The sequence below is a fragment of the Heloderma suspectum genome, chromosome 11 (genome assembly GCF_057233095.1).
Source record: "Heloderma suspectum isolate Gila_16-S chromosome 11, 16-S_ref, whole genome shotgun sequence".
Taxonomy (NCBI): Eukaryota; Metazoa; Chordata; class Lepidosauria; order Squamata; family Helodermatidae; genus Heloderma; species Heloderma suspectum.
In genome coordinates this window covers 18,457,608-18,480,417 of record NC_139468.1, presented here as the reverse complement: position 1 = coordinate 18,480,417, position 22,810 = coordinate 18,457,608, and the positions used below count along the sequence as shown (strand labels likewise).

General features: G+C 45.6%; 1 protein-coding gene across 5 annotated transcripts in view; it reads right to left on the bottom strand.

Annotated features, from left to right (window-relative positions):
- GNB5 (G protein subunit beta 5) overlaps window positions 1–14,863 on the bottom strand; it is a 37,854-nt gene extending 22,991 nt beyond the window's left edge. For 4 of the 5 annotated variants that reach the window (XR_014785341.1, XR_014785342.1, XR_014785343.1 and 1 more), the window contains exons 1-5: window positions 14,726–14,841; window positions 10,109–10,245; window positions 7,938–7,979; window positions 2,741–2,817; window positions 784–916 (exon numbers count right to left, since the gene is read on the bottom strand). Coding sequence is in view for 1 of the 5 variants with exons in the window: in XM_084817074.1 (XP_084673200.1) it covers window positions 784–916; window positions 2,741–2,817; window positions 7,938–7,979; window positions 10,109–10,245; window positions 14,726–14,837 (501 nt within the window). In the remaining 4 variants the exon portion in view is untranslated. Of the gene's footprint in view, window positions 1–783; window positions 917–2,740; window positions 2,818–7,937; window positions 7,980–10,108; window positions 10,246–14,725 lie in introns of all 5 variants that reach the window. The other variant, XM_084817074.1, reaches the window with a different exon arrangement.
- Between the last annotated feature and the right edge of the window lie 7,947 nt (window positions 14,864–22,810).

Here is a 22,810-nt window from a genome sequence, read left to right as displayed (position 1 = left end):
ACAACAGGAAAAATATATTGTTGTTGGGAAAATTAATCCTCCCACCCCCTGCAGGGGCAGCCCTACCATAAGGCAGGGTGAGGCAGTTGCCTCAGGTGGCAGATGGTGGGAGGTGGCAACAAGATGTTGGAGAAGAGACCTGTGGACAACGCGCCCTCCTCCGCCCTGCCTAAGTTAGCCTGCTGCCTTCGGGGGACTGGGCAGGGGACGGGCGGGAGATGCTGTGCCACAGCCAGTGTTGAAGAAAGCTTCAACTACTAATCCAGTCAGTTTTTGTATGTGGAATGGGAGGGGCTGCCATTTTGTCCCTCGCCTCAGGCAGCAAAATATCTTGGGCTGGCCCTGCCCCCACCCTCTGCCATCTACTGTGAGAAATTCAGCTATGCTCGGAGGGAGCAAGGAATTCTGGGGCAGGGGCAGATGATGTCAGCAGGGGCGGGATTGGGGGGGATGCTGTCCCACCGCCAGTGTTGAAGGAAGGTTCAATTACCAGTCCATTCAGTTTTTGTATGTGGAATGGGAGGGGGTGCCATTTTATCTCTCGCTTCAGGCAGCAAAATATCTTGGGCCGGCCCTCCACCCAACTCCACCCAAACCCCCGACTACTGTGAGAAATTCAGCTAAGCTCGGAGGGAATGGGGAATTCTGGGGCAGGGGCAGATGATGTCAGCGTCCCCACTAATTAAAAAAAATGCCGGCACTGTGTCCCCACGGACTCTGCAGGTCTCTGCTGCAGCACTGCCCTTTCTCAGCTATCAGCAACCAAGACTTGAATGTGCTTACCTGCATATCTGAGTTAGTGAAGCTGCAAGCTGACAGGTAGTTGGTGTGCATGGCGACCGATTTCTTCTTGGCTGCCATATTCTCATTTTTCTCAAATGTCAGTGGATATACAGAGCACTTGTTGTCCAGACCACTAGAGTTTTTAAAAAACAGTAAAAGAAAGAGACCATGGAAGCACTAGCTGCACGATGCCCCCAGAGAACCCACCATTCTGCTGTTCTTCACTCCGCACTGCAATGGCAGATTTCCCATTTCCTGTAAAGTTTTGTTCTGTTGTTCACCTGGGGAAATCAGATTGACAGGGAAAGCCTCCATTTCCTACTCATCTTCACTACCTGAAGAAGCGGTGGAGCTGTGTGGGATGGGATGAGGTAACGTCTAGCCAAGGTCTGAGCTGAAATTGGGGGAGGGAGGCGTCTCATGAAAAAAATGCAACCCCTACAAGACGTGTCCTAGGAACACTTTTTACCAGCTTTGTCTGGTACACCAGATGCACCCTCTTCTGGAGATTAGGATCTGTCTGTTGTTTTGCATGCTTTAACGGTTTTAATTCTGTATTTCATTGATGATTAATGATGATTTTTCCCCTTCTATTGTTCACCATTTGGATATGTTATTGGATGTAGAATGGTATATCTACTCCCAGGCATTTGACAGTATATAATGGGGCATTTTAATTTGTATCAAGTTCTGGTAGTTTTAATGTCTTTTTTTTTTTACTTGTTTATAAACTGTTTCAAATCTCTCAGTGTTAAAGGTTTTGTATTGTGTTTTATCAGAAAGCTTTAGCTATTGGGCGGTATAGAAATGTAATAAGTAAATATTGTAAATGTAAATAAAACAAACAATAATCTCTTGACTTGACTACTCCAGTGTGCTCTGCATAGGACTACCTTTGAAGACAATCCAGAAGCTTTAGCTGGTCCAGAATGTGTTAGCAGGTCTGTCCAGAGCTAGTTCCAGGGGCCATGTAATACGCTTACCAGTTTACTTCTGGACCAACCTGAAGGACCTGATTGTGACCTTTAAAGCACTAAACAGCCTGGGTCTGGGATACCTTAGGGCAGCTTTCCCTAACCTGGTGTCCTCCTGATGTTTTTGACATGCACCTCCCATCAGCCATAGCCAGCATAGCCAATGATCAGGAATGATGGGAGTTGTAGTGCAAAACATCTGGTGGGGACCAGGTTGGGGAAGGCTGCTTCTCCATGAGTCTGCTAGATATGCATTGCTTCAGGTGATGCTTCTGTCAGAGGTGAAATTGACCTCTGCTAGAAACAGGGCTTTCTCTGTGGCAGCACCAGCGTTGTGGAATTCCCTTCCTAGAGATCTCCTGCTATTTTTGTAATGTTTTAAATGTCTGTTTTGGTGTTCTTAAATGGGATTGATTTTATTATTTTTGTTAAAATCTGCTTTGAGATCCAGGTAGGGATGTCAGAGAAATCCACAAAGGAATCAAATGAGTTTGGATTTCTATGAATCCAACCCGCAGATGCTGCAGCGGGTCAGCTTCTCCCAAGTCACACAAATTCCAAAGACTTGCAGACCATTTTTTTACTTTTCAGAATTTTATGCAAATTTAGTTGTAGAAAAATACGCAAAATAATACCAAAAAACAGCTGAAAATGCGCATTTTCCCCATTGGCTAAAGCATGAAAGTGCATATTTTGGGTGGGATGTGCGCATTTGCAGGAAATTGGAAAAAATTCGATTCTGTCAATTAGTGGACGATGGAACGAAAGGTACCTGACAATCCATGAAACACAGACAGAACAGAATTTACAAAAACCATACATTCCTACGTGACAGAAAACATGCCTATACATTTATATATATAATGTATATTTTTAAAAATCATATCGTATAAATCTTGCTGCTTTTCCATAGAAGAACAAAGGTTTGATCTAGGTCAAAACAAGAATGTCCAAATTCCTTTAATTAAGGGGTTTCCACTTACCCACAGGCAATGGCGCATCCTGATGGGGCATAGGCACATGCCATCACCCAGGTACAAGGCATCGTCACAGCATGTTCCTGAAACACAAAATGTTCCTTGCATCTCACAAGCCGATTTGCAGATCCCCACCACATTTCTAAATGAAATTAAGGCAGTGAACCTACTTCCACCTGATTTTATTATAGAAAAATGGGAGATGACCACAATTCATGGTGCAATCCTGACTGCAACTCAAGAGGGACATATCAATGTGGCATATATTGCCAGCCCTTTTGCCCTTCTACCTTAGTACCAGAGATGGGCAAGTTTGCCCCTGTTTGACTCAGAGCTTTTCTACAGGAGGCATTTATTGTGCACTTGTCATTCCCTACTCACAGTTGTTAATGGGTTCCTTAGATGATGACATGACCCTCCAGTTTCATTTCTGTGTCTAACGAGCACTTTTGGCGAGTTTTTTTAGAGCAGGGAAAATGTGATATGTGAAAGCAAAAGAAAGAATTAGTATATTTGTGTTATTTCACTGTACCGCAGTGCCACCTAGAGGTTATGCAGTGGAAAAGCAGGAGAGGAAATGCTCTTTGTGTAGTGCTCGGATACCAATTCTGTGATGAAACTTAAAGTAGATACAGCAGATTAACAGCCTTCAGAAATGAACAGTTATTTTCCCCAAACTGAGAAATAATTTGGCTCCTTTTTCCTGAGGCAGTTAGAGCCTCAAAAAATCACACCCCTCTCTGCTAGCCCTCCCCAAAATACCCTCCCTGTCAACCCCCTGCTCCCTAAAATATCTCCCTTCCCCTCAAAGCCTTCCAAGCTACTGAATTTCTTTTCTGAGCCACAGAAAACATGGTGATAGAGCCACGCTTGCATTCTCGGGCAACCAGTCAGAATGGAGCCGCCTTCCCCAACCGGGTGCCTTCCAGATGTTTTGGACTTCAACTCCCAATCTCCCCAGCCAGCATGGCTAAAGGTCAGAATTTTGGGGAGTTGTGGTCCAAAACATCTGGACGGCTCCAGGTCGAAGAGCGCTGCCCTGTAGTGTGTGTAAGATGGCCTATCTTGCACACACCCCTACTGCCTTTTAGCCTTTTCAGAATAGTGCTGGAAGTCTTGACTCAAAGGCAATTGTGCCACATCAGACATAAGAACATCAGAAGAGCCCTGCTGGATCAGACCAAGAGTCCATCTAGTCCAGCATTCTGTTCATACAGCAGCCAACTAGCTGTCCATAGGAAACCCACAAGCAGGACATGTGTGCAACAGTACCCCCTTGGCCATGTTCCCCAGCAACTGGTGTACATAGGCCTACTGCCTCTGGTACTGGAGGCAGCACATAGCCATCAGGACTAGTAGCCACTGATAGCCTTCTCCTCCAGGAATTTGTCCAACCCCCTTTTAAAGCCATCCAACTTGGTGGCCATCACTACATCCTGTGGTGGAGAATTCCATAGTTCAACTATGCGCTGTGTGAAGAAGTCCTTTCTTTTATCTGTCCTGAATCTCCCACCAATCAGCTTCATGGGATGACCCCATTGGGTTCTAGCATTATGAGTGAGGGAGAAAAATGTCTCCCTATCCAGTTTCTTCACACCATGCATAATTTTGTACACCTCTCTCATGTCTCCCCTTACTTGCCTTTTCTCCAAGGTAAACAATCCCAGCTGTTGTAACCTTCCCTCATAGTGGAGATGTCTTTTTTTAGGTGTGGTGACCAGAACTGTACCCAGTATTCCAAGTGTGGTCGCACCACAGATCTGTATGAGGGCAGTATGATATTGGAAGTTTTATTCTCAATTCGTTTCCCAATTAATTATGTACACCAGCCTCCTAAAAAAAACACCTTTTCACCCAGACTTTCTCTGGGCTGTAACTGCTGCTCAATTCTACTTTGGTTTTATGTGGTACTTTTAAACATTTAAAGTTTTAGATTGTGTTTTGTCATGTAGCATTTTATGGTTTTAATTGTTGTGAACTGCCCAGAGAGCCCTGGCTGTTGGGCAGTATAGAAATGTAATAAATAAATGAATAAATAAATATCCCTAACATGGAATTTCCCTTTTCCACAGAGGATGGGATGTGGTACATCTTTATATAGTGTTGCCAGGATGAAACCCTGGGCATCGCTTTTTACCTTTAATGCACTAGGAAAGGTTGCCACTGCTGTACCACCTTCACTGTTCCCCCAGGTCCCGTCACTCATCCATCTCTTATAGCCCAGGGGGATTTTAAGTTTGCCCCATAGCAGGTGGGGGAAGAGGGGGAGTAACAAAACCCAGGAAGAAATGAGCAGGTGGCAGAGCAGCAGGGGAGAACCCATCCTGCTGCCTCATTTATCCATCCACCTGCATGCAGTTTTTCTTACAACATTGTAACCAAAGCAGCTTACAACACACCCAACAAACCTGGGCAGCAACAAAACCCAAATCAAGCCTAATACAAACAATTTACAATTACAAATGTCGATAACATAATGTCACCACTGCAGCAGTATAAGCAAAGCACTGGAGAGCTAATGGAATCCCAAAGATTAGAGAGTGGTATCTTTGCTATGGGATTTTGAAGTTCTAAATATATTAACTTGGATTAATAGAGCGAGTCAGGGAGAGAGGTCTTGTAGTACGTATGACCAACAATGGAACTGATTTAAACAATCATGGAACAGTCAACAACTTATAATGACTGGTAACTCGTTTTTGTTAGTATAAGGAAAAGCAAACTTAGTATAGGATGGCTGTTTAGTACGTTGTTCTAGATCTCTTTTTTCTTTGGGACATGTAATATTTAAAGGCAATAAAAATGTGCGGAAAAATGTCAATAAATCAATACATAGTATCAGTATAACTGAAGCAATCCCATTAAGCCCTGTAAATGTAAATGTAGATTCTCTACGTGGCAAGCTGGTAACCCAAGAACCATATAAATTTACACTATCAAGTATTTCATTTCTCAGAAATTATTTCCTTCAACAGCAGTCAACAAAGTTGCTTGCTTCAGTCACCGCGGCATGCATTCCCCAGACTTTCTGGTGGGCATGAAGCTCTGGGACAAGGACAAGCCCCCAACTAGGAGTGTTCACTTGAAAATCTTCCACTTAGTTTTAGTTTCTGAAGGTCACCTCCATTTAGTTTCACATTATTTTCATGTTTGTTAGTTTCTTTTCATATTAGTTGCTGTCAGCTTCATTGTCGTTTTATTTTAGGGTTTGTTTTTATATCGATTTCAGTGGCAAACTACCCTTTGTACTTCTGCCTATACCTTTGGTGTTTTCCATCCAAATGGCATGAAATTTACACACGTTCTATGGCTCCCCAGGAGCCTACGTTCTGCCAAATGTCAGACAGATTAGACAAAGAGACCCCATTGGTATGCAGTTTTTAAAAGCATGACATCCTATAAGCTTCCCATTACTTTCAACTGAGCCACACCCTGTACTGTATTCCCTTGCTAATAAGCTTTAAATGGTGTGACATTTTCAGATGTCCTACTAGACTTCTAAAGAATTAGACCTGCCAAGTTTCAGGCAGATTGGGAAAATGGTCTCCATTGCATAGGCAGTTAAGAAAGGGTACACAGACTCAGCAGCATAATTTCTAGTGCTCTAGAAATACAAGCAAGTGACATTGCAGAGATGAACAGGTACATCTAGAAAGAAACCCTCCCCATGCCCACTGTGAGGGGAGGATTCAGAATGGGGCGAATATGGAGACAAGCGATCCAAGATCCAATGTCATCGTCAGAGGTTTTTTGCAGACGCTGAACTAATGTTTCTTTGTTTCAGATTGCAGGGCTGGCATGTCCCAGCTTTCTCAGTTCCTCCCTCCCTGTCAAGGGCTCCTTGGAGGTCTCTCTCAGTCTAATCCAGTAGCCAAGTCCAGACACAGACAAAGGGATTCCTTTCAAAGCTTTATTCTTCTTTTACAACTTAACAACTCTACCGTTAGCAACTAGATCTGAGCAGCAGAGTACCTATGCCCTACGTTGGAACAGTTGGTCCCCGTTTGAAAGGGAATTACTGGCAGACCCCTGAACTTAAGGACTAGGGAGAGCCCCTCCCCTTTTCCCTTGGAGCCTCTGGGCACAGCCGTTGTTTGCGTGCCAACCGGGCACTATGCCTCCTTTCTGCGCCCTCCATTTGGCACTGCTCTCTGCGTCGGCGTCGCGCGTCCATCAAGTCTGCTTCCTGCGCTCTGTCACTCCCTGGACTGCTATCTAAGCTAAGAATGCCAGTGGGAGGAATCTCCATCAGCTGTTGGCCCTGGGAAAGAGGAGCACGCTCCTCTCCCATGAGCGACTGCTCTTCCTCAGAATCAGAACTACTCTGGGATTCTATGGGCTCAGTGTCCACCTTGACACTCCCCTCCCTTTGGGCTTTGTACAGGGTGTTGAGGAATGCACCCTTTTGCAATGCAAAGCCTCCTATGTGAAACTAATACAAGAAACTACAACGAAAGCAAGAAAACAAGGAACGAAGACAGAGGGGCCTACATTCGTTGCAGTTTGCACATTTGTGTAGTTTTACATTCATTTCTCAAACGAATGCACCCCATTAACGCCCACTCCAGCTTGGATGTGGGCTCATCCGTATAATTGTTCTGGGATCTGAAGGTGCTGGGAGCACAACAGGAATGACTGCCTCCCCGCACACACACATATACACTTCCCCAGCTCTGGACGGGGGAGGAAATGGGGGCTTCCTTGCCTCACTCCAAGCACCTCGAAAGCCCAGCATGACGTCAGAGAAAAGGCCCCACCCCTCCAACCTTCCAGGAAATGCAGCATCAATGGTGAGCACAGAGACCAGCCAGAATTTGTGGGTCCCTGCCCTTCAACAAAAATGCAGTGGAAGACAGGGTAGGGCACTAAGGGTAGAATCCAACTGAACTCCTATTTTAAAGTAGGCCCATTGAAACAAATGGGACTTAAGTTAGTCATGACTAACTTATGTCCCATTTATTTCAATGGGTCTACACTAAGTAGGACTTCAGTTGGATTCTATCCTAAGATCAGTGGGGCGGTGAATCTGATCCGGGTTTCAGTCAGAACCAGTCAGAACTCCAAAGGAGCCATCCCCATGGCCACTGACACTGGAGCCACCTGTCCCCACCACCTCAGACCTTTCTCTTTCCCTTCCCATATCAAACACATCCATTTAGTCTTCTTAAGACCTTGTGGGAAATCAGCTGCAAAAATAGCTCACCTTATTGGTAGTGAAGGCATCCCAAACAATCACCTTCCCATCCTGTAACAGACAAAGAGAAATGATGAATTTCTGAAACATGGAAGCATATTCTGAAAACTTACTGCAGTTAGTTCCTTCTACTCATGTTCAGTTTCCCCATCATGCCTATAACAGCAAGGTATCTGCAGAAATATGTTATTTAAATTATGCTAATGGTGTTGACACTATCAAAGGCCATATCAGATCCATTAGGCCTATATGAATCTAGGCCCTTGCAAGGACACGCTATGGAAGTCAGCTTGAAAATATATTGCCACACCACAACCTAGGGATCCTGTCCAGGTCTATAAACCTAGAGATCCTGCCTACACATTCTCCACCAGTTCTTTTGGACAGGGTCCTTTTCATGAAAACTTTTGACCTGAAAAAAACACTCCCCTTTCCATTATTCTTAGGAGGGGTGGGCTGTGAACAGAGGCAAAGCCAATGCAGAAAGAGGGAAAGAAACATTGCCCTCACTTTGAATTGGCTTCATGATGTCTTTACACACCCAGATTTCTGAAGTATCTTCATGACATCTTCACGTACGCAAGTCTGATTGGCTGTGTGGTGTTGTGACGTCATGGCACGGCATGACATTCACAACATAAGCCCCAAGAGGCTGGGATCACAGTCCCAGGAAAAAACAAGTAGATACTATAAAAAATGGCATCAGAACAATACCCAAGAGGGGCCACAAACTGGCGTGAAATAGGTAGAATATCACTGATTTATTTAAAATGTTTATGACAACAAAAATAAAACAAAAACAGAAATGAAAGAGAAGAATTATAAGAAAAACTAGAACAAAAATGTAGAGTTTTGAAAAGCAGGTATATCATCTGATACAAATGTATCAAACAAAAGAATCTTCTAATAATTAAATTATGTCTGTGTTGTTACAGTCTTTAACCTCTGTAGAATTACAGAAAATCCAGTATTTGTCTTCAGTAGGATAAGCACGAAGGTAATACCAAGTTAGACAAAGATAGAAAAGGGAAACAAGTGAAAGGGAGTATGTGATGGGAAAGGAAGTCCTACATGTCAGGTGAGCAAGGAGTCAAATTATCAGATCACAACATGTTGACTGAGGGCAATACTCTAGGATTCAATGCACTCCAGAAAGTCATTGCAGAGGTCATTAAATGTCTGTAAGGTGTGAAAAAGGTAAACGCTGTGGCTTTGAGGAACATTTCAAGACTCCTGGAAGCTTCTCTTTCGCCTCAAGAACATTCACCAGCAAACATCTGACACAGCTTGGGAAGTTGGCAAGCTTTTTTTTTCTGGCTTTCCTTCTGTGCCTCTAATAACAGTCCCAACACTCAAAAATTAGACAGGTGGAGCTTTTTCCAGCAATAAAAGCTTCAGCTGCCTGCTGGGCTGCTTGCTAAAAAGGTACAGGAGCAGAGAAATGGTGCAAAGCTAACTGCTGTAGCCAGGAGGGCAAAAGCATTCGCCATAGGAACTCAGGAACAAATCCTCTAGATCATGGGTGGGCAGACTTCAGGCTTGCAGGATCTAGTCTGGGTTTTTTATTAGAATGCCAAGGTCCGCCAAATAGTGGAGGCCAGTGGCTCCAAAGTCAGTGGGGTAGCGAATCTGCTCTGGGTTTCAGTCAGAACCAGTCAGAACTCTAAAGGTGCTTCACACCTTGGCTAGCTCCTCTAGAGTTCTGACTGGTTCTGACTGAAACCCAGAGCGGATTCACTGCCCCACCGACATTGGAGCCACCAGCCTCCACTGCCACCAACCCGAGCCAGATGCAAAATAGCGACTCAGGCGGTGCAGGGAACATACTCTCATAAAGAAGAACCATGCCTTTGAGCACATGCACAGCCCAGGAATTTGTTTTCAGTACCTTAACTGTGATTGCAGTTGAGTCACATAAAAATCCACTCCTGGTTCCCACCCCCCAAGCTTTTTTCCATCTCAGCAGCCTAATTCAGAAGGGTGAAGGGCAGAAGCCTTTCCTTAACTGCTGCTGTTAAACAAATGGGAGTCAGAAAACTTTGGGGATCTACTGCAAATCAGCCAGAGATCTCCCTTCTGCCTACCCTGCTCTAGGTAGCTGCCTAGCTGATCTAGGTAGCTGCCTACCCTGCTCTAGGTAGCTCCTGCTGAGTAAGCAGCATCAAAAAGCATCTCTTTACCTGGGAAGAGCTGACGATTCTTCTTTTATCTTTGCACCAGTCCATGCAGAGCACCTTATTGCCGTGGCCTTTAAGCGTCCTTCGTGTCTTCATCACAAACTGACCCAGAGCCTCCACACGCTCTGCCACCTGATGAACTGCAAAGAGTTCACCACAGAAAGTTACCCTGCCTTGGCACAGCAGTCACCATCTCAGCAGCAGACACATGCAGGACCGAACGCGAGACTTCCAAAACGAAGAGGAAGGTGGCTCACGGGCCCATAGCCAGACATTTTGCAACCAGGGGGTCTGCGGGGCTGTGGAATCGTTGCGGAGCACAGAACGTTAAAACAGGTAGCCTAATAGGTTTGAAGTTATGAAATTCCATGACATATTAAATAAAATTTAATATTAAATTATTTAAGTAGTTTGATAAAATTGAAAAATAAAGGTCTACTGGTTGTTGGTTATCCCACTGCCTTTGCACGCATTGGGCAGGATACTGGAAGCCAGGAGCAAGGTTATTTCTTAGTGAGTAATTGCGTACAACAATTAGACCTCCAGAAATAGAAGTGCTATTTATTTGTATTAGTTATTCAAATTTTTGTCCCAACCTTCCTTTAAAGAGCTCAGGGTGGCTTACATGGTTCTTCCTCTTCCCTCCTTTGCAGACACCCATTTTTCCTCACAATGACCCTGTTAGGTAGGGTGGGTTGAGAGATGGTGACTGGCCCTAACTCTCCCACAGAGCTTCATGGCTGAGTGGGGATTTTCGTTTTTATTTAATAAATCCTGAAAATTCAGGGAGGGGTCTGGAATTGTCGGTGAAGAGGCCCAGCCCCTGCATGCTTCCATAGCTGCCTTGCCCCAGCTGGGCTGCAACCTGGGGATCATCTATGCAGTGGGAGATGAAGCAACTGCAACTTCTCCCACCTGTTCTCCACCAGTCCTGTGATGAGGGGGCAAATGTGTGAGGGGGCAAATGAAAGGTGAAAGGGGGCTACTGGATGGGAGAAATCTCCCACAGTGCACTTCAGAATTTAAAGATACAGCACAGAGACCTTAGCTAGGAGTACATACCTACAAGGTTTAGGGCCAAACTCTCCTTTGTTAGAGGTGGAACACTTAAGGCCAGACCCAAAAGGCTGCTGGGAGATCCAGGGTTGCCACTTTTATTTTTATTTTTTGGCAGGACTCCTGAACTCACTAGCGATGGGTAATGCCTTATAGCTTATTTGGCAGAGGCTCAAACAACCCATTTCTGTCTCTTTAAGTCTCACATTGATGGATAATTAGCCTCCCCAAAAGCACTCACTTGTATCTCGCCACTAAAGCAGGAAGGATGCTGTTTTCAGCTACAAAACTGAGAAGAGCAATCCCACACAGCGAAAGCACGAAGGCTGGAGTCCAAACGGGAACTTTTGTTTTTCACAAAGGCCATTTGAAAGAACCACCACTGCTCACGTTGTAGGCACATATCCCACTTCTGGCTCTGGTTAAACAACTTTAGCTAGATTCAATCCCCTACATGTGGTGGGGAGTGAGAGCACGGGTTCCCTCCCCACCAAATGAGCATGCCTGACCCGATCAACATATTAGATAAAATCTAAGAACTGACCATTCTACTGAGGCCCGTGTGTGTGTTTGGCTTCTACACATGTATGACTTATAAGGATATTATGCCCATGTGTCCAATGGCATCTGAGGTAGGAGAAGTGCATAGGGTAGAGGCGAGGAGGTTCACTACTGTACCCAGATTCATGTGGTGGGAAGCATTAGTGTCTATACTGGATCATATCTAACTTAGGCAGAGCTGGGCACAGCACAGCAGTCTGACAAATGGGTTCTCCTATACTGTTTTGTTCTCTGCCATCCCCCTGTGACTCAGAGGAGGGCTCCGAGGTAGAGGAGGCATCATCCAATGAGCCATCATCTGGGCCAGAGGACATGGCTTTACCAGACTCTTCAGACTCAAAGCCCGCCCCACCCATGCAGGCCTCACCAGTCTTATGCTAGAGGAGCCAGCAGCTGCAAAATCAGAGCTGGTAGGGTTAACAGCAGGCTCAGATCAGCCAGCTTCCATAAAGCCTCAGAAGACTTCTGCATGTTGCTGAGACAACAGCTTATCCTGACTGAGCGCCAGTCAACATAGAGCTGTCCATGGTCCTGACAGACCCTGCCTGGTCTGACCTTGCCATCCTGCTTCATTGGACTTGACTTTGCTTCACAGGACTTGACTCATAGGTACAACTGCTTCAAATCGGCTCCCGTGGGAACCTTGAGCCAAGCTAGACAGGATGTATGCAAGCCTCATTGAAATGCATGGCTCTTGCCCTCTTCAGTATACAAAATACTTTATAATTCATGTAATTCCTTTATTAGGCCACAAAAAGGTCACAAAAATGTACAAGCTTTCAAGCTTTCCAGATCTCTGAAAGGCAAGATGTTACAAAAAGGGGCTGGGGGTGGGGTTGGAGGGAAGCTGACTTGAGATTGAAATCATGGTGTCTGCATGATCACAATCTTGAGATGTAATGGGGGAGAAAGGGTCTGCTGTCCCAACTGATTGCAACCTTTCCCTCTCTCCTGTCTGAAATATAGGTGTGCTTTTGCATATGACTGCTTGAAAAAGCTAGGACAGCATGGCTAGCTGGGGGATTATGGGAATTGTAATCCAATGCATTTGGAGGGCCCAGGGTGGGGAAGGCTAACCAGGATGTCAAGCTTCTAAAACAGAGGATTAAGACAGATGTTCATGAAGGTACAGCATGAAACCCTAGTTTCACAAAATGCACCTTCTTGCTCAAGGAATTTGTTCCTAAAGCCCCCTCCCCAAAAGGGAAACAAAGCCATCTACAGGAGACTTCCCTAACCTGGGGTCCTCCAGATGTGTTGGATTGCAACTCCCATCATTCCCAGCCAGCACCGCCACATATTGTGGAGTTGCATATGGAAGGCACCAGGCTGGGAGAGGCTGATCTATAGGTATTGTAGACATGACATGCGGATTCACGTGCCAAAGTATTTATAATAACCATATAAGAAAGAGAGCTGGTGTGCTGTAATGGACACACTGTCAGAAGTGGACCAGGGCAACCTGGGTTCAGACACCATTCAGTCAGGCCACCCAATGCATGACCTTCAGTCATTCTCTCTTGGCTTTGCCTAGTCTAGCCCACCTCACTGGACTATTGTGAGGATAAAATAAAATGATAATTACCCTGATCTCCTTGGAGGAAGTAGAAGATACAAATCTAGTGGGCAGGATGGGGAAGCTTAGACTCTCCAGATGTTTTTGGGCTCCAGTTCCCATTTGCTCTAGCCCACATGGCTAATGCTAAGGAATGACAGGCAATGTAGTCCAGAAACATTTGGAGGGCCAAATGTTCCCCACCACTTAAATAGATAATAATATAATTAGCAGTTATCATAGAATCATAGAATAGTAGGGTTGGAAGGGGCCTAGAAGACCATTGAGTCCAACCCCCTGCTCAGTAAAGGAATCCAAGTCAGAGCATCCCTGACAGATGGCTGTCCAGCCTCACCTTGAATGCCTCCAGTGTGGGAGAGCCCACCACCTCCCTAGGGAACTGGTTCCATTGTGGTATTGCTCTAACAGCCAGGAAGATTTTCCTGATGCTCAGCTGGAATCTGGCTTCCTGTAACTTGAGCCCATTATTCCGTGTCCTGCACCCTGGGATGATCGAGAAGAGATCCTGGCCTTCCTCTCTGTGACAACCTTTCAAGTACTTGAAGAGCACTACCGTATCTCCCCCCTGTCTTCTCTTCTCAAGGCTAAACATGCCCAGTTTACCCTTAGTTCTTATTTCTACAACTCTGTGCATCAAAGAGTTTTTCTTTCTCTCCCACCTGTCCCCCACTCCCAAATAGCATTGAAATCCTGATGGCCCTCAAGCCAATTTGAAAAAAGTCCACTGGACGGGAGCCCTGTTGCCTATCTGCCCACCCCCATTTGCATTTGGTCACCCTAAATGCTCTCTTGGACAGGATCTGCCATCCCAGGGCATCATTACAGGAACCATCCTTCTGTGCAGACCCACCTCTTGGGCTTCCTGGCCTTTTGGTCTCACTGTTTACATCCATGTCGCTCCTCCCCACCCACCCACCCACCCACGAATGCTGTGTGCATCTGCCAGCTGGGGATAACATTTCACGCACTGCACGACAGGGGCTCCATTCCACGAAAGCTGCTGCCACAATAAATAAATCTGTACAATAAATAAATCTGCGAGGTCTTTAAGGTACCCTGAAGAATAATAATAATAATAATAATAATTTAAGGGCTTGCAGCAATAGGCTGAACTCTAGAAACGCCAGCACAGCAGATTTGGGTCGCTTCTTCGTGCCACGTCACTCCCAGAACCACAGCGATGGGCAAGAGCGAGATGGTAGGGAGGAAGCTCTGTCCCACGCCCGCCCCCAAGCCCCCTCCTGGGCAGGAGGACCAGGCTGCTTCGGCGAAGCCGAAGCCGCGGCAGCAGGCGCGGCCCGGGCCTTCCCTGCTGATGTTCCCCGCTCCCTCCTCCTGCCCTCTCCGCCCGCCCGCGCGGCGCAGCCCCAGTCAGCAGCCGTGGGTGGAGGGCAGCCCCGCGCCCGGCGCCCCCCGCCCGGACTCACGTTCCACGTCGTGCAGCTTGGCTCGCTCCTCCTCCAGCTTGCCTCTGAGGCTCTCGGCCTCGTCCCGGAGCGAGGCCAGGGTCTCGTTCTCCTGCAGCCCCTCGGTTGCCATCTTTGCGAAGGACGAGAGGGGGGGAAGCGGGCAGCGTGAGGCGGGGAGGAGCTCCGCAGCCGCCTGCCCGGCCCCAGCGAGGAGGCGGCGGCCGGCGGCGCGGCAGCTCGCCCTGGTCCGCGAGGGGCGGGGGCCAAGGCAGCGCCCCTGGTCCAGGCGCGGGCGGCATCCCGCAGCTCGAGAGGATGCGCCGCGGGAGCGCGGGGGGGGGCTGAGGGAGCGGGAGGCATCGCGGTCAAGGGGAAACGCGCCGAGGGAGGGGGGCAGGGAGAACTCATCCCTGGCGCGGCTCGGGCCGGACCCCGCGGTCCAGGTCCAGGTCCAGGGCCCCCCGAATGCCCAGCCAAAGCGGGGAAAGTGCGGGTGCAAGCCCCATTTTATTCGGAATCTAGTGGAGGCTGGCGGCTCCGATTTCGGTGGGGCTGTGATTCCATTCTGGGCTCCAGTCAGAACCAGCCAGAACTCTACAGGAGCTATCCGAGGCGCTGAACCCCCCCCCCCCAAAAAAAACGGGCTCAGCGCCTTGGGTAGCTCCTGTAGAGTTCTGGCTGGTTCTGACTGACACTCGAAATGGAATCACAGCCCCGCCGAAATCGGAGCCACCAGACTCCACTGTGGTCTCCACGGTGTTACGATCTAAGAGAATTTAAAATGCAAAACTGCACATGCTCAGAGAGTACTTTTCCCCATTCATGTATTACATTTCTGGACCACACAATAGCTGAAGCTCTCTGGGTGGTTTACAAAGATTAAAAACCATTAAAAATACATTATACAAAGTGTAAAACCATTTACTGACAAACATATGAACAGACAGTGCACACAGATGACATATCTAAAATGATTTCAAACAATCATCAAAAAGAGAGCGGAGGACAGGAAGGCCTGGCATGCTATGGTGCTTGGGGTCACGAAGCGTCCGACACGACTTTTTGACTGAACAACAACAACATGCTGCCAAATTCCTGAGAGAAGAAGCATTAAAATCAAGGTTGGCAAACAGTTTGCTGTGGTAGTAGTTCTAACAGTAGTGATATTTTGAAATATAACCACTCAGAAATATTTTAAAATATAACTGCTGAGAGATATTTTGAAATATGGACAGTGGTATAAGCAAGGTCAGCCCTGGTTAGTACTTGGATGGAAGACTGCCTGGGAATCAGGCTTCCTGTATTGAGCAGGGGGTTGGACTGGATGGTCTTGTAGGCCCCTTCCAACCCTATGATTCTATGATAACATCAGGAATGTAGAAGGAGTTTCAAACCATGGAACTGAGGTTCGAGGGGGGAGAAGACAAAGGTTAGTTGTGTACTTCACAACAGAAGTACATGGCTATCTCAAAGGGCCCCCCATAAGACAAGTCCAGGGTCTAAAATTGTCTGGCTACACCACTATAACTCAGATCACCCATTCGCAAATCTTGGCTGTCGCCCAATTTGGATACCTTGGTGGCTGGAAAGAGGGGAAGAATGTCCCCAGGGCAGTCTGGTATAGTGGATAGAGCAGCCTTCCCCAAACTGGTCCACAAAAGCTTATTCCATAATAAATATATTAATCTTTAAAGTGCCTCAAGACTGTTGCTTTTACTGCAACAGACTAACATGGCTATCATACTGGAGAGTGCACCAGCTGAATTTCTACCTAGCATGCAGCTGGTAAAGGGAGCCCTGCTAGAAAATAAATACTGCAGCTTACTGGAGACTGGTGAATCAGGAACATCTAATGAAGCATGTTACTTTGTTTTTCTTTATTGTCCATAAATAGCATCAGTGCAATCAAGTTGTTAGCACTCTTGAGGAGAAAGGTGGAAGTAGGAGGGAGTTACTCCCTGATGAGGATATGATCACTCGGCTGCTCTCTGTATTAATATTCAAGGCCATGCTCTTCTTGACAGAGTTAGGCTGCAGTCCTATACCCAGTTTTCTGGGAGCAAGCTCTTTTGAGCTCAGTGAGGCTTACTTTTGAGTAAACATGGATAGGATTGTGCTGTATTTTTAATATATATTCAAAGCAGCATATAACACAGACACATTAATGTATATTTAAAAGCCACTAAAATAAATGCAATCCCATACCATTTCCACACATAGTGAGCAGTAGCTGAGTTTTTCCGATTTGCGATAAATCACCCGGAGGGCTCTCTCTTTGGAACAATTGTCACACGGGCCAAAGACATTGGCCAGAAAGGTCTGGTCGCACATCTCTGCTGGGTTCTAGAGCTGGAAGGGAGAAAGAAGAAGCCAGGTGGATGCTTTAAAGTGAGGCACAAATCCTTTCCTAGTACTTAAAGCATCTTAAATAATACATAAACAACAGCTGAAGGCAGGATGAGCTCTCAGCACTTCTAATCACAAAAAACCTTGAACCTTTGCTACTTGTCAATGCCCCGAGGCTGCATAAGGAAGAAACTCACAGATTGTGGCACCCTTCTTATCAATCTCATTAAAGAAACCGTAGTGGATTGATCATATGTGTTTTAGACAATTATTCTATTATTAGTTTATTAAATCTGCATACATTTGCATATGAGCAAAACAATAGTTATGAAACAATAAAAGCACATTCATTGATTTTAGGGCATCATTTTAGAAGAGGCATTCCCTCCTGTGTGAGTCAAAAGGAGGAATACCTGTTTTATAAGTACTTGAATTATATATGTATATTTATTTATACATATACATATACATATACACAGAGAGAGAGAGAGAGAGAGAGAGAGAGAGAGAGAGAGAGAGGCATAAAGGTGTAAACTGGCACAACAGCAAAGCAACAAAGAGGCTCTGGATTGACTATGAATGCAGTCAGTCCTAAGTTAAAATATACTGATGAGGGTGGAAGTTGAAATGTTTAGCTCTAAATATATATTTTAAATTATCTTGTTAGTCTATCTATCTGTCTAACGGCTGTCTGGTTAATGAAAGCACATCAATCAATCAAGTTTTTGTAATAAAATAAAAATTATTATTTACAACATGTTCAATATAACAAAAAACAAAATTAAAATGTATTTTAAAAACCCTATAATTTTGACAAATCATACTTTTATAGTGTATTCTTAATACATAACATCTTTACATTAAGTAACATTTTCCTATCAGTAACCAGTCATTTTGAGCATAAATCATATATCATAAAACACCCAAACAAGGAATAGGGTTATGCAATATCCTTTACTAGTCCCTTATCGTTCCAATACAATATGAAAAGAGTCTACTTTCCAATAAACGCATCACTTAGTTGTCTCAGTTCCCCATATTAGCAGTGGGGGCTGGGGGGCTCTGATGTCAGTGGAGCGGTGAATCCACTCCGGGTTTCAGTCAGAACCAGTCAGAACTCTAAAGGAGCTGTCCAAGGTGTGAAACTTTGATAGATCCTCTAGAGTTCTGACTGGTTCTGACTGAATCCCAGAGCGGATTTATCGCCCCACTGACACTGGAGCCACCAGCCTCCACTGCATATCACTGAGCATGATCACAGAGGCCGTGTCCTATACTCACATATACCATTCTTCAGTCGTTTTTAGGGTGCAATCCTATGGATGTTTAAACCGAATAAAGTCCTACAACTCCCAGCATCCCCAGTATGGTCTAAACATGCATGGGATTGTGTCCTTAAAATTATTAATCCAACTCATTAATAGATTAAGGGTGCAATCTTATGTTTAGAAAGAAATAAGTCTTACAATTCCCAGCACTCCACAGCCAGCATAGCATAGCATAGCAGGCTGGGGAATGCTGGGAGTCGTAGGACTTTTTTCTGTGTAAACATGCAAAGGATTGCCCCCAAACATTACAGCCCTGTCCATCATACTAATAGGCAGATGTCCAATTATGGGGGTGGGGAAGTAGGGGGGTCCTTAATAAAATCCACAAATTCTGCCCCACCCCCCGGTTTCCCCTAATATTATCATACTATGCCCCCACCCCACCTTGCACCCATAGCTGTCAAATAACAGTAGCTAAGAAGGCCAGCACAAAAAGTAAGGTGAACATGTTTGCTCCCCCCCCCCCCCGTTTCTCTAGCACTGCTGGCAGGTATGCATTTTCTTTCCACAAATACAATTCCTTCTCCATTCTGTTCCATTTGAAATCATCACATCATCTCAAATACTGCCATTGCAACAAAAGACAACTGGAAGGCACTGGTAATACAGCGGTGTTATTATCTGCCATATTTTTAAGCAGGGTTTCCAGACAACCAAAAATTTAAACAGGGGGCCTGCTTCCTTCCTTCCTTCCTTCCTTCCTTCCTTCCTTTCTGAGAAAAAGCTCCAGTGATGCTCTTGGATTGGGGGTCAGGAGGAAGGGTGTTGTGCCAGCTGCTTGAGCAGGTAGGGAAAAAAATCTTTAAAAACCCCAACAGGTTAGGCACAAAAGAAGGTGGGGGAAGACTACATCCGAAAACCTGAAGAGGAAAAGAAGTGGGCTCCCCTCCACCAGTTCGCTCTTGCTGTAACTATTTCCAAATTGGTTTGCTTTTAAATTTTTATTATAAGCCACCTTGTGAAGGCTCGCCCTAAAAGGTAGGGTAGAAACAAAATAACTAAGCAAAGTGTTACCTCTTGGAATCTACCTTCGTGTTACACTATGCTTCCTTTATGCACAATATTGTAAGTTAACACATCATAGTTCTTACCTTCTTTTCCCAGAGCGAACACTTTGATGTGTCAGGGAGGCAAAGAAATAATCAGTATGCAACTTGAAATGCACAAGGACAAACTTAATGCTGAGGTAATCTACTTAGAAGGTATTAAGGCACATGCCAGTGTTTTTGTCGTGTGGCACCTTCTACACTGCTATTGCAGGTTCTAGAGACTATTACTTTCAGCCATTAAAGGAAACTCTCATGGGTGAAAAAGAAAATCCTAGGATACAAATTCTTAACTTTGTGCATGTTTTTGGCTTTGGGGTCTACACACTTTATTCCATATAAACATACTTGCAGCTATCAATGAAAAAGAAAGTGCCTTTGTAGCCTAAGAACATCCCGCACAAAGGTGGACAATCCATAGCAGGTAATAAATTAAGGAGCAAGTGACGCGTTAGCACAATGGGAGCCATCTTGAACCCATTTATATTGTGTTCAGTTTCCTGTCAGCCATTAACTAACACGCAGAAAAAATATAGTGGCACCTAGAAAGGGGCTTCGCTATGGAAGCAGGGGAAAGTTTATTTCTTAAAATGACTCCACAAGTCTTATCTAACCAGTGGCCTTCATGTGTTCTGTGATGTTCTCTTATTTTTCAGCCCAGGCCTTAGAAAATGAGTTATTTAAATGGTTCACGAGGAGTTGTAAGACCCCCATTTTCCCCTGAAATCCATCCCTGGGTGTTGAGATGAACCCGAAAGTAAAGCAGCTTTTGGGATACTTCTGTATGCGTTGCACGTTCTCTGCCACTCAGTTACAGCCCCATTGGCACGCATAGACGCCTGATGGTTTTTGTAACTTGGGCATGAAGGTTAGGCCAAGGAGTCTTATTTCTGGGCAGAAAACCTTATCTGTTCTTTTTCCATCCCTGAAGGACACCAGTTGAACTCTTCTTTTCAGAGACTCAGGATGAGAGATACCCACTGTGAAAGTGCAACAATAATAATTTTACAAATGTTGTCTTTTGGACAGTTGCTGTTGACCACAATGCTAAGCGGACAGACACGTGACAGAGCAGACGCCCATGCAGCTCTGCCTCAGTTCGCACCTCTTCCCTGCCTGTCTGCCATCTGTTCTTATGGGGACATAGTGCAAATGCCTTCTATGCTATAATTTCCTCATTCCTGTTGATAATGTTCATTCCTGTGAAAATCAGTCAACATTTTCTCCCTGCTGATGCTTGACTCACCTAACACTTTCATTTAGAAAAGAAAATATGTCAGGGCTTTGTTACATTCATACGCATCAAATCTGTTCCTTCCTTGGAAGTCACTTCCACTAAAACCAACAGAACTTATTTCCAACGAACAGTGCACTCCTATTCATGTCTACTCAGAAGTCAGTCCTATTGAGTTCAATGGAACTTGCGTCAGGTAAAGCTGTATAAGATGGTAGCCTTAATTATGTTTAGGCTGTCAGTGTAACCTAGGGCTGTGCATGGACCTTCCGAAACAGCCCCACTTCGCTTCAGACTGATTTGGACCCCATCCGCTTCAACTTGGATTCGAATCTGAAGAGAGATTCCAACATCCAAATCGCTCATTTTGGGCATTTTACCATCGGCTTGCATGAGAAAACACAAACGGACATGACTTTTCAGTTTTCATGATAAATACATGACATTTGGGGAACTCTTGGCCCCCCTGCCAAATCTCACACAGTTTGGCCCACTGGTTTTTGTGCAAGGTGCAGGTGAAATTTGATTTTTCCAAGGAAATCTCTCAAAGCAAAGAACTGTAACTTTTCACTGGTTGCACAGAAGCGCATGAAAGTTGGAGAATGCAAAGCCCCCTGGAGCACATCCCACCTGCCAAACTTCAGATAGCTTGGCCCAGGGGGGGTTGTGTTAAGCACAGGTAAAATGTGCTGTTCTCAGAAACTCAAACCAAAGTTCATAAAGCGATAATCAAGGAAGGTGTTGAAGCAGTGAGGTGGTCACTATCCCTAAACTCTGCTGTAGGTTTCTTTGAAGTGCAAACAGTACTACTTTCCTATTCACAGTCAATAACCTCAGGGTCCCTTTGGCTGAATTGCCTGGGGAAACACTGGCTGGTAGGCAGGAAGCAAACAAAGACAGCAACCCTGCCAGGAGGGCACAGCAGCACTTTGCCCACCTCTGCCCCTGCCAAGACCCTGAAGATGCCTCATATTGGGCTTGCTTGCTTTGCAACACACAGTGTAGCATATTAGTATTTAAATAATAGCTGTTAATGTGTGCAGTGCTTTGCCCACTGTTTTTGGAAATGTGGACTGTGTGTAGTCCTTTGACTCACACTGTATGCTTGTCCACACAACACAAGCGCACGCGCGCAGACACACACACACACACACGAGCAAAAGAAAAGCAAACACTAAACTACAAGCAAGTGGGGGGGGGGGCTAACTATAATCCTAACAGAAGAGAAAGAGGTTTTTATTTTTATTTTTTTAGAGAAAAGAGATAAAAAATGGGAAGGGCAGGAATACAGGAATTGAGAAGGGGGTGGAGGGGAGCCAAGAACAAGGAAAGTACTACACACACACACACATCTTATTTATTTATTAAAAATCTAGACAGAATCAAAGTAAGGGCAAACTAATGGTTGAGGGAGAATTGAAAAGGGGTGGGGGGAGATAAGTAACTACAGTGAACGTTTCTGGATTTTTAAATGAACAAACAAGAAGGAACAGTTAACCTATTACAGAAGGGTGGGGTGGGGCGCCACTAACATAGCTGTCACAGCACGTGCTTTCTTCTCGGCTTCGTTCTGCCAAAGGGGAGTGGGAAGGGTCAATCTCCTTTGGCAGGATGCCAGCTGCTCTGGTGGTATGACTTCCTCTGCCATGCCTGGCACAGACTGGTGCGATTGCTCTCAGTGGCCACACTGGAAGGCAGGATAGGACTGGAGCTGAGAGAGAAATGCCATGGAGCTTCCCTCTTGGCTCCCATCCCATCCTACTGCTGCTGCCATCACCACCATCATTGCACACAGTCAGGGCAGCGGGATGCTGCTCAATTATCAGGCAGCTTGCACACCCCAATGGATCAGCTTGTGCACCCCACGGGGTGCACACACCCCACTTTGGAGACCATTGCTCTAGCCAAATAATGTTCAGACAGTCCTCTCCTCTAGTAACGCCACCTCTCTCACAATGAGCAAACAGAGGCTGACTCATAGCAGAGCTCCCTCCCTCCTTTCCTCCTTTCCCCCTCCCTCCTCATCTTCTGCCCCTCCCAGTGGCTGGATCTCTCTCAAATTGATACACTTGGCACCTCCACTTCCTCTCCCCTTCTCCCCCCTCCGCATGATCTTTCACAAGTTGATATATTTTGGAGACAGCTTGTC